This window comes from Ahaetulla prasina, chromosome 1 (genome assembly GCF_028640845.1).
Source record: "Ahaetulla prasina isolate Xishuangbanna chromosome 1, ASM2864084v1, whole genome shotgun sequence".
Taxonomy (NCBI): domain Eukaryota; kingdom Metazoa; phylum Chordata; class Lepidosauria; order Squamata; family Colubridae; genus Ahaetulla; species Ahaetulla prasina.
Genome location: NC_080539.1, coordinates 118,960,470 through 118,977,265, shown reverse-complemented (window position 1 = coordinate 118,977,265; position 16,796 = coordinate 118,960,470). Strand labels below are relative to the sequence as shown.

Below are 16,796 nucleotides of genomic sequence, written 5' to 3'. Positions count from 1 at the left end.
TCCAAATACACAGTATTTGCAGAATAGGACCCGATCAAGAAGGAAAATTGTTGGTCAAGCAATTTGTTTGGTTTGTAGGCTTTCTAACCCAAACTCCTGACCATAGGATTTTCATTTGCTGTTCTGGTATCAATCCAAAACCTCTTTTCTACATGTGAAAAGTAGAAGTACCATCTGCAGCTGGAAAGCTTGATTAGAGTGGAAGCTATAAGCCCATATTTGATTAAAGGTGAGATATCACTCAAGGGAAAGTTGCTCTTTAGAGTGCAATGATGCTATCACAGCTCAAGACTGGAGTTGATTAACATCAAATCCTCTCGTGACAAAACAGGATACTTCAGATAAGAGAGAGAAATACTGTTTCTACTGAAATAATTCAAGTTTTCAAAATAGTGCAAACCATGGGAGTTTTCCCATAATACCATAGTATAACATAATATGTTCAGTTAATTGGATACAAAGTTGTAGGTTTCCTGGCTCTTATCTAATCAACCTATGATCACTGTGCATGCATCAAATAAGTAAATGCAGTATTATTTTAGTTAACCAAATCACATCAAAGTTGGGTAGGAAATTGGCTCAGAGTGGATTACACTCCATAAATTTGTAAGCAGTCACCGGTAATGGTTCCTGGCCAGCAACAAGCAATCTTTCTATTACAAGTTGCCAAAAAATACACTTCCCTTGCGTTACTTCAAGCTTGGAGTAGGCAGATGTTAATCACTTCAAAACTTTGGGAGATATGTGACCTCTTGCTCCTGCTTCTCTGCACATTCAGGACAGCTTTGGTAAGCCAACTAACCACCAAAGAATGACTAAGCAAATTAGCATCTGTGACTTTTGTTACAAGTGTTAACAATCGTCATATAACATTTTCAAAAAGTATGGAGCAGTTCTATGAACTACGAATATTTGGCCATGACCTTTCATCTAGAGCCCAGGCATCCAAGAGTTAAAGAAACTGTGGGTTTCTACATTATGTCCTAGACTTTGGGGCCAGACTAGAGAAGGGAGATTTCCTCATTATTTTCAACTGGTGGCATGTTGTATATTTATCGTGTGTTATAAAACAGTCTGCTGCCAATATGCTCCTGGATATCCAAAATCACATTACTGAAACCTTCATGCTGATGACTATGTAGGAAAGCATATGATTCAGGGTAGCAAGGAAGAGCCTGGAGAACAGCATACAGTTAGCTGTTCAGTCAGTTTACAGGCTGAATGCCACATAAACGGGATTAAATTCACAGTGTATCTCCAAGTAAATGCACAATTTTTATCTTCATGTTCCCAGAATATTCTGTGATCCTCCCAGGTCACTGGGCAATATATAGATGGGTCTCCTGTTATAGGAATGCATGGGTGGTTACACAAAAGAATTAGATTATGAGTTTGTTCGCAGAAGCATGAATGTTGCTAGACTACAATTGATGACTGGCAGCTAAATGCATTCATTGATTCCAATTGAAAACCACTCTGTTTGAGGTGATATACGAGTGCTTTGACTCTGATAGCAAATTCATAAGGCAAGTCACCTGACATGACCAGATGCAATGGCCGGACTTAAGTGAAACAGCCCAGAAGAAGGTTTCCTAAAGCTTTTCAAATTTCTCCTTTTCTAAAAAGCAGGGAAGATCTTTTGGCGTACAATTTTTCTTTTATGATTACAAAAATAGGACTTAATAATAATATTAACAATAACAATATGAATAATACAAAATAATTATAATTGTATACCTTTTTGGAAAAGTATTCACACAAATCAGCAAAACACGTCAGTTCCCCCCCCCCAACTTCGTTGAATTAAAATGGTGAAGATGAACATTTTTAGAAAGGCCAAGTTCTCAGTACAAAACAGAGGAGAAGCAGCTTGAAAATGGATTATCTTTCCATAAGGCAACTTGTTACCTTTCATCTACTTCATTGATTTATATTGGAATTGTTTGGTCTTTTAAAAAAGCATCAGAACTTGGCTTGTTTCAATTTATCGATGTGATAACAGAGTTTGAGTGCTGGTCCCAGCTTCAGACCCAAATATTTCATGATCATGTCGCTTTTCAGTAGCAAGAGAGCATTGCCATCAATCTCCTAATACAAAAAGAAAGACAGAAGGTGGAATGAAAAGCATAAATCATAATTTGGAACTGTGTTTGCAGAAGAAATAAAACAATTTGCTGCAATGCTGTCGAAAGAATTGACCTGCACGTCTCTGACGATACTAAACATTTTTTGAGAAATTTGACAAAGTAGGACCTCAATTCCCAAACGTTCTACCATTCCAGAATTGGATCTATTTAACTGAAGTGCTGGTGAACAACATTAAGATGCCTTCCATAAAAATGTAAATGAACACAAAAGTAATAACGAGATCACTGAATAATGAAACACTACCACCCTGAAGAGACAAGCACTAATCATGGGAGTATAAGCCTAAACTGAAGTCAAATTTCAGAAGTAGCTGTTGATTTTCTTGATGGTCCAGCTTCCATCAAGTCCTCCAAGTAGAGCCAGTGTCAGATGTCTGTTCTTGGAGGACTACATAGTCACAAGGAGATACGATCTTTCACAGCAGCAGCAGCAATTACAAACTAACAAATCAGGTAACAGGGATGGAAACTTCCACAAGCCCCCGATAGCAATAGTACTTAGATTTATATACTGCTTCATAGTGTTTTACAGCCCTCTCTAAGTGGTTTATATATTGCCCCCAAAAATCTGGGTCCTCATTTTACCGACCTCGGAAGGATGGAAGGCTGAGTCAACCTTGAGCCCGTCAGAATTGAACTCCTGGCAGCCGGCAGAATTAGCCTGCAGTACTGCATTCTGACCACTGCGCCACCACGGCTCATATGGTCTTAGTCAGATGACTATGAACGGCAAAGGAAAGGACTTAACTAATGCATTAAAGCAAAGCAGTTCAAATATGAACTATAAAAGCTGCCTCTTATAGGATCCTTGCAGAAGATGTCCAAAAAAAAATCAAGATGGCAACCTTGGCTGCACTACTGAACCTCTGTCCCCTTTTTATATGTTCTGTGTCTGAAATCAGGTAAAAAAGATGGAGACTTCAGTTCAAATCTCATGATTGTCACCAGACACGAAACATGCCTGGCCAGTAAAAGCTGAGCAGCTTCTATTAAAGTTGAAAGAATTTGGGGACAATATTCACAGTACAAAAATTGTCCTCTTCGTGAAATGGGAGATTGCAACCCCAAGTAAAAACAGGAAGGACAAGGGGCCCTTACCAGCTAGTTCCAGAGCCCAGGGACAGAGGCAGGAAATAAGTGTCCATAAACAGGAGGATCATGCATTGTCCTAAAAGCCCACACTTCTTGTAAAGAGAATGTATTCCTCAGATGCTTCTCTCCATGATTCAGCACCTCTCTGCACCTTTCCTCAGATGCTTCTCTCCACGCAGCACCTCTCTGATGGCACGTGAACTGTCGCCCCAGTTCAACTTTGCTGCACATGCACATGTGCCTCCCGCTGGCCAGCTGGTCTTTGGGTCTCTGCCGCGCATGTGTGGGGGGTGGGGTATGTGCGGGAGGCCGGTGAGTGCGGGGGGCGGGTGCGCACATGCACAGGGGGCAGAGCACATACAGGGGCTGCACACGCATGCACAGGGGGGGCAGGATGTGTGTGGGGTTGTTTGCAGGGGGAAGGGAGCATGCGGGGAGTGTGCACGTTCATGCACAGGGCAGAGGGTGTGGGGGGCACGTGCACGGGGAGGCAGGGGGCATACGGGGGTACACATGCTTTGGGCACTCGGTACAGAAAAGGTTAGCCATCACTGGTATATTGCATCAATTAGAAAAACTAGGGTGCGTTGCAATCCAAAGTATGGCTAAATAACAGCCAGCAATCTGGGGTTAACATAAAAAGCTCTGGAGAATTTTGTAAAGCAGAAACAGCAGGCCAGGCAGTGATTGAGTACATATTCTTCCATCACAGGCTTGGTTCAGTTATAAAGCTGAACTATATTAATCATTTCAGGGGTGGTTTATAATGGTCACCGGAGCTCATAAGATGCACTGGCTTCTCAAACTCTGCTGTGAGGCTGCAAAAGTATAAAGCAACTGGAAACATTTCATGTTGCTTTATTACAATCTAATCCTGTGAACACTGACTGTCAGGTTTAATATTTCAAGAGTGGTGTAAAGCTCTCCGAAAGAGCCCACTAACCAATGCAAACAAGCTTTAAATCACAAGGCTGACTTTGCTGTGGCTTCTTAAAGAGTAAAACATTCTGCTTGGTAATTGAACAGAAATGGAAGGATTGCTTTGCCATCTCTCTCTTTTTTTCCCCCCCTTTTGCTCAGTTTTTAAAACAACTGGGAAGGCAAACTTTATTCTGCCCAGCAGTATAATCACTCTATTAAGTAAAGGATAAACTAATTGGAAATAAAGCTAAAATAATCCATACAAAGATGGTTCGGTCTTAACAAATACATATGCTTTCAGTTCTATGCATCATCCGAGGAGGCAGATCTAGTTCTGAAGTAAAGGTAAAGATTCTCCTCACACATATGTGCTAGTCTTTCCTGACTCTAGGGGGCGGTGCTCATCTCCATTTCAAAGATAAAGAGCCGCGCTGTCTGAAGATGTCCCCGTGGTCATGTGGCCGGTATGACTAAACTCCAAAGGCGCACGGAACGCTGTTACCTTCCCACCAAAGGTGGTCCCTATTTTTCTACTTGCATTTTTTATGTGCTTTCAAACTGCTAGGTTGGCAGAAGCTGGGACAAGTAACGGGAGCTCACCCCATTACACGGCACTAGGGATTTGAACTGCTGAACTGCAGACCTTTCCATCGACAAGCTCAGCATCCAGTTCTGAATAAACAAGTTAAATCTGTCTTCAGTTAAAAGCTGCACTTTCTCTTCTGTATTAATTTTTTGGTCCCAAATCAGAATTCAGTGAGAATTCTGTTGCATCAAAATCTCATTTTTGGGTTGGCTTTCTTATTTGTTAGTTAGCCTGATGGCTTCAATTTTTAACTGTACCCATGAACTCTGTTTCCACACTCAAGCACGATTTGTTTTACGTACAGCTTGAACAAACCACAAGTGATTGAGTTTATACAATATACTAAGCTATAAATCCTGGTTTAGAAACAATAAGGGCAGAGTTTACATAACCTAAGCTGCAACCAAAGGAAGCCTGTTGCACTCAGCCAATATTTAAATCCAGCCCAACTTTCCTTTTATTGTTCTACTTCTCCCTTGAAAATGCATAGATCGGCCCAGCAGGCTAGGAATGTCTACCGAATGTAGGGATTTAGGATCTGGTGAAGATCAGCCATCCCAAGAGTAACGAAGCATGTCTTAATTAAGACACACAGTGTTGATGTCACGGATCTTGTTTTCAGTATATACATTGCTGATCTCTCTTACGTTAAATGAATAATTCTTTTCATTGGACAGTGGTGGCATGTCACAGCCAAATTAGCTGAATGCAAGTCGGGAGCTGGGAATGTCAGCGGCATTCAGGACATCAGTTTAAATGATGCACCTGCACTTCAAAATGATTTAACGTGCTGAAAACTGTGGTTAAGGTTAATGGAGTAATCACTTGTCTCTCACCTCTGGTGTCTTCTTGTTAATCCAGTTTAGCTATGAAGGTTAACAATTGCTCAGAAATGAGTAATTCAAAGGCATAATTGAGCTGAATACGGTGATAGTTTTAATCAACCACTAGACCTCTTGTAGGTTTCCCTGCGAAGCTGACTGAATTATAAGCAGGAGGTGAGTGAGTGCCGGGGTGGGGGAAGGATTTAAAACCGATGTAACTTTGATTTCTCATCATTCTTACAAAGGATTGTTATTTTACAAAAATGCTAGCAAGCCTAGTTTGGATACTCTTCTGACTGAAAACAAAAAGCCAAACAAGGTCAGCCCATTAGTCTCTCAGCTAGCTCTTCAGCAGACTTTTTCCCACAGCGACTGAAGTGGTATTTCTGGGGAGTGCACAAAAAGATGGTTCTGCGATTCAGTTCTCCTGCAATTGACCCTCAGTGGCAGGCTGCCTGGCCCTGAAGTCCCTCTTTAGCTGTAGCACTAACAATGAGCTTTAGATCCTCTCTGAATCTATCCAAGCTCCACCTCAGGCTCTCGAAGATATGAGTGCCATCAAGTTGTGCGTGAGATCCGGGTTCAGTGTTTCTCAACCTTGGCTACTTGAAGATGCATGGACTTATTTATTTATTTATTTATTTATTTAATCACATTTTTATACCGCCCTATCTCCCAAGGGACTCAGGACGGTTTACAGCCTGATAAAACATACATATAAATACAAAATAAAACACCAATTTAAAAAACTTATTAAATAAGGCCGAATATTAAAATTACAATAAGATAATAAAACCCCGTTAAAACCAAATTTAAAATTTAAAATTCTAGTCCAGTCCTGCGCAGATAAATAGATGTGTCTTAAGCTCGCGGTGAAAGGTTCGAAGGTCAGGAAGTTGGCGAAGTCCTGGGGGAAGTTCGTTCCAGAGGGTGGGAGCCCCCACAGAAAAAGCCCTTCCCCTGGGCGTCGCCAGCCGGCACTGCCTGGCTGACGGCACCCTGAGGAGTCCCTCCCTGTGAGAGCGCACGGGTCGGTGGGAGGCAATCGGTAGCAGCAGACAGTCTCGTAAGTAATCCGGCCCAATGCCATGCTGGCTGGGGAATTCTGGGAGTTGAATTACTTCACCCATCTTCAAGTTGCCAAGGCTGAGAAACACTGCCCTAGTTTAAATCTATTTGCCTGGAGAAAAAATCACTTTGACTAATTTTTGTCAGCTGTCCAATTCAATTTCAATTTAGGTTGGTTCAAGTATAGACCAAAGCAGTTTGCTAGAAGGTTAAATTTGGATGCTGTCATTTTATTGCAGAAAGCCTTCTACGTACATGTTTCCTGAAGAGTTCCACGTGGGGTCCTAAAGCATGAGGATCCGCATCTTTAACAAACCATACCACGTCATCAACAGTCCAGGTCAAAGGATTTTTGCTTGTGGGTCTTGTGGTATCCTGTCTTTCTGGAGATGGACTGGAGGCTATAGGAGTGAAGCAACAATTAGTGGGAGAGAATAACACATGACAATTCATTCACCGTTCCAACAGTTGTGTGTCGGCTGCGACCAGCCATACCAAACAATTTGAAGTCTATATAACTAGGTTACATTGATACAATGACTGGGTTTGCATGCCATTTTAAGCTGTAATAAAGTTTCTTTGGGTTTGATTTAATATAGTGTGTGAACGCAACCTTTGTAAATTTTAAAGCATTTATTTATTTATTTATTTATTTATTTATTTATTTATTTATTTATTTATTTATTTTTCATATTTATATACCGCCCTATCTCCCTAAGGACTCACGGTTAACCGTTAACTTACGGTTAACCAATAAGTCATAATTAAACAAAACATGGCCAAGCCTATTGTTTCAGAGCTGACCGTTATTATTTTTTCTGCATGTTTCAGAGCTGACCGTTTTATTTTTTATTTTATTTATTTATTTGTTGAGTGCGTATTAGATAATATATGTAAGTATAAGCATGAATTGAATACATAAAATGAATACAATTAAAGGGAACATTAGGACAGAGACGGTAGGCAAGCTAATGCACACCCCTTACAGACTCTTAGGAATGGGGTGAGGTCAACAGTAGACAGTCTAAGATTAAAATTTTGGGGGGGGGTTGGATGAAACCACAGAGTCAGGTAATGCATTCCAGGCATTGACCACTCTGTTGCTGAAGTCATGTTTTCTGCAATTGAGTTTGGTGCGGTTTACCTTAAGTTTTGTATGAACGCGGTCAGTTACGGTTAACCAATAAGTCATAATTAAACAAAACATGGCCAAGCCTCTTGTCCGAACTTAACAGGAAGGTTTTTAATAAATGCATTTCTATACTGTTAATGCCTGTTAATTTTTGAACAATGCACAGCTAGGAAACAGAATGTCAGTGCTGCCGTCCAGCTTCGCCTCACTGCTGCTTCGCTGATGCCAGAGTACCATGAATCCTGGGGCAGGGGGAGAGATCGGCCAACCAACTCCAAACTCATAACCATGGGAATGCAATGCGGAACATCACTGAGCCCACTGAAGTCAGAACCATTACCAAAACAGTTTGTTTTTAATCTAGTTGGACACCAGGGAATAGCTGCAGGTGTGGGAACCTGGGAAAGGGGAAAGCAAGTAGGCAGTTTTCACACTCAAGCCTCAGATCTCTTGTAACCACTTGGCTTTAGTAAAGTTATTACTTTTCACTACTAATGCAGTCCAAGGCTCTTTTTTTATAAACAACCAGGTTGGGACAAGTCTGAAACATAAGTTATGTTGCATTCAGGAACAAGCAGTATTTTCATAGGCATTATTACAAATTGAAATAGCATCAAAAACACAGTATGTATAGCATGATATTGTGCAAATAACCTACTTATTTGCAAATAACCTACTATTCTAGATCCTAATCTAGAATAGAATAGAATAGAATTTTTTTATTGGCCAAGTGTGATTGGACACACAAGGAATTTGTCTTGGTACGCTCTCAGTGTACATAAAAGAAAAGATACGTTCATCAAGAATTCTAAGGTACAAGTAGATGTTCTAATGCTCCAGAATAAACCTTGACAAGCCCACATTTTATATCCTTGCCAAATGTCACTGGTTGTTCAATTTCTTTGGTACTAATAATTGTGGGGGATGTGAATGAAATCCAAGTTCCATAGAAAAGGCTTGTGTCTTCTTTTTTCTTTCTCTCTTTCCTCTATAAAAATTTTCCCCAATCCTGCACCCTCCAGAAATGTTCCAACTAGCATTAGACAATTTGGTGTCTCCAAGCCCCTGGAGATTTCAGTTCCATCAGCTAATAGAGGCAAACACAAAAGGCATTGGAGAAGTCACAGACCAATATTTCTAAAGAATTCTAAGCTGTCCATCCTGTTTTAAAGTGCAACTTAAAATTCCTGCCCAGAATAACCATGAGTGACTGGCTGGGAATTCTGGGAATTATAATCCAAACACATCCAAAGATACCAGCCTAGAAAATCTGCTCTTGGCAATGCACTAATGTCATTCCTCCAAATTAAATTATTTTATAGGATTTTTAAATAGCTATAATGACACAAGATCACCAATCTCTTGAGATTTAAGCCGTGGGAGTCCTGAAATGAGGGATCTCACAAGATTTCAGGTAATTTGGGGGAAGAATCTAGGGCCTGAAAACATTGATCAATCTCTGCTTTACAGCCTAAGCAAAGGTGAAGAACCTGTAGCGCTCCAGGAATAACGAAAATGCTATGTGTGGACTTCAACTCCCATGATGGATAGGGAATTCTGGAAGTTGAAGTCTACATATCTTAAAGTCTCCAAGATTGAGGAACACTGATTTAGGCATTCAGTGGTTAAGGATGAAGAGTGCTGAGCGTTTTAATTCAGCAATAACTGAAAGGCTGCAACTTGTCTATCTATGGTTGATATAGCAACCTAAAATGGTTGTGGCAGATTGTGGCGTAGTATGTTATGTGAATCCAATCAATTAGGTTGAATTAGTTAACTATGATTAATTAAACCATGGATTTCCATGTGAGAAAACAGCCTATAATTTCGTCTGATAGGATCTTTCTTAGTGTTTGGTGAAAGTGCAATTCTACACCTTCGACAGATCTAAAAAAGCAGTAACATTTAAATTAGCTCAGCCATTGATTTTTATACATATTTTGCTTTATTGCCACTTCATATCTTCTTGCAATTAAATTCCAAAGAACTTGCATTCAGTGTAGATCATTTTCACTTTATCACTTCACTGTCATTTGCATCCAGATAATGTTGAAATTCAGATAATATATGAAATGACAGCTTCATTCAATCTTTTGCTACGGCAACCCAACTGGGACTGAGATCTTTTCATAGTCCATCTAAGGTAATCCAAGTGGACATACGTTATTTATAGGGCCATCACCAATTTACTTTTTGTGTCCATCTCTGTCTGATAAATGTACAATATGTCTTGCACATTTATATTTCTGTTTTAATGCTACAGTTATGACATCGTTGCAGTTAGTCACTTCCCTCATTTCTTATTTGATTTCCGAGTAAATCTTTAGCATTTGTTTTTCCATTGTACTCTGTGTGATACCAGATCAGGACATAAAAAAAGAAAGATGTTAATAGGACGGGAGAAGAAGTAGAAAGGCAGGTCAGCTATAAATGCTTCCATTTCTTGTGAAATGAAACAAAAAAGATGTTAGCTATCAAGTTGTTGATTGAAAATAGTAAATATCAAATTCTGTATCATGCGTGCAAAACATCTATTTCATAACTCCACTTTGATCTTATTCCCATATCTTATTTATTATCCTGTTCCATTTTTTGACATTAATGTTTTCTGAACTTTAAGTGTGAAACTCATGGACTTTGTCCAGACCTCATATGGCAGCTGACAAATTCAGAAAGTCCTGACAATGACATCCTTTTCTCTGTTTCTCATTGTAGTCATGCCTGCACTTTTCCTTTCGTCAATATTTGGTTCATCAATATTTTCCTTCAACAATATAAAGGAAAGAAAACATTGCACGAGGGACAGGTCTATCCTTTGCATCATTTCCGGTTTTATGCCTTTGTAACCAGGAGTTTAGATCAGTGGTGGGTTTCTACTGGTTTGCCCCGGTTCTGGCGAACTGGTAGTGGCAGCGGCAGGATGCTCCGCCCGGACGTCATCACGGACGCTCTGCGCATGCATAGAAAGTTCTGCGCATGCGCAGAAGTGCCACGCATGAGTGAAGCGAGCACACATATGTGCACGCTCCTGGTTCCGAACCAGTAGCGAAGGTAAGTGGAACCCACTACTGGTTTAGAAGTAATGACTTCCTCTTTGGAGAGCTACTAAACAGCACGATGATGAATATGGTGGACATACATTTTAATGGCATTGAACCTGGGCAGATTAAGGTCATTTGGCATTTAATCAAAGCAATAAAGCATTTTGGGATGAAAGTGCATTTTTGTTTTTATTCTGAAACTACAGTATTATACATCTTGGTTGTTGTCTCCGTGCTCTGCTTCTTTCCTGAGCATTTCCCTTTTTGTTTACTCCTCTTCTCTTTTAAAGCAGGGGTCTCCAACCTTGGTCCCTTTAAGACTTGTGGACTTCAACTCCCAGAGTTCCTCAGCCAGCTTTGCTGGCTGAGGGACTCTGGGAGTTGAAGTCCACAAGTCTTAAAGGGACCAAGGTTGGAGACCCCTGTTTTAAAGTGCCAGATGGCACAAGATTAAATGATACCTGCTTAGTTGTTCTTATATCTGTGGTATGCTTATGTGTATGCATCTGGGGAGAATTTAATTTTAAATTTATTTTTACCTAGTCTTTATAATGTTCATAAATAACTCAAGGTGCCAAACATACCTAATACTTCCTATTTTCTCCACAACAATATCCCTGTGTGGTGGGATGGGCTGAGAGAGAGCGAGTGACCCAAAGTCACCCAGCTAGCTTTCATGCCAAACACTGGACCAGAACTCACAATCTCCCAGCTTCTGGCTTGGTGCCTTAACCTAGTGAATGGAAGGTTAAAGGCTTAGACAATGGGACATAATGTTAGTTACATAATTTAGGTGAAGAAGTCTCGCCTCAGTTTATCCTCAAAATAATCCCACATGATAGCTTGAGGGGATAAGAACTAGCTGAAATTCAAACAAAGAAGTATTTTCATAGATCTCTCCATAATTCCAATTCATCACATTGGCTATGTGGCCCTCTATATGATACTATGGGCCTCTGTGGCTCATATTATTAACAGCAGCTGCTTGCAATTACTGCAGGTTCTAGTCCCACCAGGCCCAAGGTTGACTCAGCCTTCCATCCTTTATAAGGTAGGTAAAATGAGGACCCAGATTGTTGGGGCAATAAGTTGACTTTGTATATAAGTATACAAATAGGATGAAGACTATTGCTAACATAGTGTAAGCCGCCCTGAGTCTTTGGAGAAGGGCGGGATATAAATGCAAATAAAAATAAAATAAAATAAAATAAAAATTTGGTTTATCAATCCTAAGTAGCCACTGGAAAGCAATTTTCAGGAAACCTCTATCTTAACATTTTAGCACAAAACCAGAGATGGAGTAGCTATTAATGCAATACATCTTCAGGACTTGCAACAGTGTTAACTTCTCATTAGCCTGCCTAGTCTGCCTAGACTACAAGAACGATCTGGATATCAGCACGGATGTACGTCATTGATAAGAGTCAAGGAAGGGCAGGATCCCTGTAGATAGCAGCCCACTGAAGACTCCAGATGCCAATTTCCACCTTCTCCTTATAGAGCAGGAACTCATTGTCCTGTTTGAGACTGCAGAACTGTGTTGGGTAATGTTAACAGTTCTGAAAAAAGCAGACCAATGGCCTGATATTCTATATTGCAGTTTTCTATGTTTCTACTCTACTACTGCTGTACAAAGCAGCATCAGAATGTCTGACAGAGCATTATACAATATAAGTGAGTAAAGACAAATTAAGGGTGTGAGAGATATGGAGGAATTGAAATGTCTAGTAGATGAAGAATAGGCGAGCCAAGAGAATCAAATATATTATTAAGAAATGAAAAACCCAGAAGCACCGTGTAATCTGTTAAATAAATAGAGATTACAAGAGATTACAATGATCAAGGTTTATGAATATAAGGTCCATTTCTGCAATATACTGATAAAGATAGACTTACTCCTAAGATTTCCTCTATTTGGCATTTACATGCTTTAAATGTTAAACTCAAAAAAGCCAAAAAAATGAACAAAATAAGCCCAGCTGTTTGCTTATAAACTAACCCAGAAAATAAATTCCATAAAAGGCCTTCCAGGAGAATTTTGGACTCGCATCATAAAGACTTTAAGAAACTAAATTCAACACCATGAACTGAGTCATAATTGATAGTCAGCAGAACTAATGTAAAACTGGTTGACACCCCTCTTCTTCATGAATATTGTATGCAGTTATTTTTTGTTTTGCTTTTTTTTCTTGCTGTAGGAGTTCTTCCTGTATATAAATCCTGCATTTATGCATCTGAAATTATTCACACCAGGGATTAAATACATTAATAACAATCTCATCTCTCACATGTCATAGGTATCCTAGGGCACTTGTCATCAGAATTAATCAAGATGATAAAGAATACTCAAATTACAAAGAGAGAGGACTGTTTGCCACCAATAATTACCCATAAAGATCATAATTTAGATAAAATCCAATTTCCTGGCTTTGGCAGGTGGGAAGGAAAAATGTAAATGAACTATGGGGTGCTTAAAAACTTAGAAAGCATTTCAAAAGAAAAGGGAACCTATTTATCCAGTCTTAAACAGTGTACACAGAACATGATAACATCAACTAGCAGATTTGGATTTACATAAACACCCCTGTTATTGGGAATCAGAAGCTGCATGAAGTTCGAATTTAGCAACTTGACTCATAGCATTTCAAGAGCTCCCATATTAATGCTGCTGCTTTTTTTCCCCTGTAAAGGACAGCACAGTGATTGATCTTAGTGTGCCTTCACTCCATGCGGTGAACTTCTCAAAGTTTCCTTTTTTTTTTTTTAAGAATGGGAATTGCAAACTTACAATAACCGCCAACATAATCAGCTCTGCAGAAAATATAGCAGCTAGTATTGATGAATGGAATGGCTGTCTCCTCTAGGCCAAATCCTAAAGATTGAAGTGCTGCAAATAATTAAAGCTTTGGTCAACGTCTTCTGTTTTACTTTCTCAGTTTCTCAATGTAACTCTTTGGCAGTTACTCAATGTAACTCTTTGGCCTAGTGAACAAGATCTGTTTTGTCTTGCTCTCTCAGCTCCTGGCTTAGAAGCAGCTGGTTGTCCTGTCTTTTTAGGTGTGTGATTGCTCACCTGGGACTCAGTTTCCCTGGAGGTAAGAGAGTTCCATAGCATTCACATTGCAGCAGATTCTGGATCCTCTTCATACTACCAGAAAACACTATGCAGCATGAGCACATCATTTCTGTCATTTAAAAGTGCACAGTTCAAGAAGAAATTCTCCTGCCTCCTTTGTTGCTCAGTCCATGGCAGCCTGAGAATCAGAAGAGCTTTGGGCTATGCTGATCAGGCTTCTGAATGTCATGCCCACCGAAATCTTGAGTCCGGTGTGCTCCAAGAAAGATGGGAGTTGGAGCAGAATTCCAGTCTCCAGGCAGAATGTATTAGGGTTATGCTTGCATCTTGTGTGCATGTGCCTTCAAATCACTATTTACACTTGGTGACAGCCTGGACAAGTCAGTTTTCTTTGGCAACATTTTTCAGAAGTGGTTTGCTCTTGCATTCTTCTTAGGGCTGAGAGAAAGTGATTGGCCAAAAGTCATCCAGCAGGCTTCAATCATAGCTATGTCTAGAACTCACAGTATCCTAGTTTCTAGCCTGAAGCCTTAACCACTACAACAGATTAATTCTCTTTTTTTAAAAAAAGATGCTTGTACCTTTAGGAAAGTTAAGTTTTAGTGACTTAGGTTTTCTCTTGGGTAGCAAAACTGATTTTATCTGGTCAGAAGTTGCATTAATTTTGGTGATAATGTAGTTTAAAATCTTGCTACCACTAGGCTAAATGATAACATTGGATTCTTATACTGAAGTTATCTCCTGTTTTATCAACCCCTTTCCTCATGGCTTAGTATTTTAGGCATAGTAGGTAGTAGGAGAAGGGAGAGGATAATTTCGGTCTGTTTCTTATCTCATCTGAGGATTAATTTATTGATTGCCTCTTGATGGAAATGTATCTAGCAAGAACATTGTGTGAACATGCTGTGGGGCAGGTCACTTACCAATGAGATAAATTTATTGTAGCAGCAAAATCTGCTCCTCAACTGGACAATATCTGTTTAACTAATAGAAGAGAATATTTGTAGCTCAGGGTTGAAGTGTGGGGTCCTGGGTGTTCTCTGAGTTTGGTGCACTGATGTTGTTACCTAGTTTGGCAATGAAACGCCTGCAAGAAAACCACCAACCTCAGAGCACCAAAGACCTCATAATATCTGTTTATATTGTCTGATTCAAGATCCTGGCTACAAAAAACCCAGACACAGGTGGCAGTGGAATAAGAAAACCCAGACACAGGTGGCAGTGGTGGCTCAACGGACTAAGTCTGTCTGTTATTAACACAGCTGCTTGCAATTACTGCAAGTTCAAGTCCCACCAGGCCCAAGGTTGACTCAGCCTTCCATCCTTTATAAGGTAGGTAAAATGAGGACCCAGATTGTTGGGGGCAATTAAGTTGACTTTGTATATAATATACAAATGGATGAAGACTATTGCTTAACACATTGTAAGCCACCCTGAGTCTTCGGAGAAGGGCAGGATATAAATTCAAATTTTTAAAAAAATACAAAAAACTCTAATTCTTTGCTGTCATCTAATGGCCATTTGGATTTTTGGTAATCCTATTTTAATAAATTACCTTCACGTACACGAAATAGCAGAAGGGTTTTCATCCCCCATTAGCCTCAACTGGTATAATAGATCCCATCAATCTCTGAAAGGCTAGAGATTCCCCATTCTATTGTACAGGTAGACGGTGGGAGGAGTACTATATTCATTCAATAGGATCCAATTTTCCTTCATTTTCAAAAAAAGTTGCTTATTATTTTCAAATGATATTTGATATCTGAATCTCATATCTGAACTTTAAAATGTTCCTATTTACAATGTTATTTTCTTCCATAATAAAATTAAGGTGGGGGGGGGGACTTGCAGAGAAATTAAATACAATCTATGTCTTATTAGAAGTATAGGCTTAAGATACAGAAGGATCTTGAGAGACTTGAACATTGGGCGCTTTCTAACAAAATGAACTTCAATGATGAAAAAAGTAAGGTTCTACATTTAGGCAAGAAAAACAAGATGCACAAGTACAGTAAATGTGGTACCTCACTCAATAGTAGGAACTGTGAGAGGGATCTTGGAGTCCTAGTAGATAATCACTTAAATATGAGCCAGCGCTGTGCTGTAGCTGCCAGCATAGTTCTAGGCTGCATAAACAGAGGGATAGAATCAAGATCATGTGAAGTGTTAATACCATTTTATAATGCCTTGGTAAGGCCACACTTGGAATACTGCATCCAATTTTGGTTGCCATGATGTAAAAAAGATGTTGAGACTCTAGAAAAAGTGCAGAGAAGAGCAACAAAGATGATTAGGGGACTGGAGGCTAAAACATATGAAGAATAGTTGCAGGAACTGGGTATGTCTAGTTTAATGAAAAGAAGGACTAGGGGAGACATGATAGCCGTGTTCCAATATCTCAGGGGTTGCCACAAAGAAGAGGGAGTCCAAAGCACTTGAGGGCAGGACAAAAAGCAATGGGTGGAAACTAATCAAGGAGAGAAGAAAAGAATAGAATAGAATAGAATAGAATAGAATAGAATAGAATAGAATAGAATAGAATAGAATAGAATAGAATAGAATTTTTATTGGCCAAGTGTGATTGGACACACAAGGAATTTGTCTTGGTGCATATGCTTTCAGTGTACATTAAAAAAAAAAGATACGTTCATCAAGGTACAACATTTACAACACAATTGATGGTCAATATATCAATATAAATCATAAGGATTGCCAGCAACAAGTTATAGTCATACAGTCATAAATGGAAAGAGATTGGTGATGGGAACTATGAGAAGATTAATAGTAGTGCAGATTCAGTAAATAGTTTGACAGTGTTGATGGAATTATTTGTTTAGCAGAGTGATGGCCTTCGGGAAAAAACTGTTCTTGTGTCTAGTTGTTCTGGTGTGCAGTGCTCTATAGCGTCG

General features: G+C 39.6%; 1 protein-coding gene across 1 annotated transcript in view; it reads right to left on the bottom strand.

Moving 5' to 3' along the window:
* Positions 1 to 273: 273 nt before the first annotated feature.
* The window catches only part of SCML4 (Scm polycomb group protein like 4), a 92,970-nt gene continuing 76,447 nt past the window's right edge, over positions 274 to 16,796 (bottom strand). Inside the window, exons 9-10 of the mRNA XM_058174336.1 lie at positions 6,894 to 7,039; positions 274 to 2,088 (exon numbers count right to left, since the gene is read on the bottom strand). Coding sequence (XP_058030319.1) covers positions 1,963 to 2,088; positions 6,894 to 7,039 — 272 coding nt within the window. The 3' untranslated portion in view covers positions 274 to 1,962. The remainder of the gene's footprint in view (positions 2,089 to 6,893; positions 7,040 to 16,796) is intronic.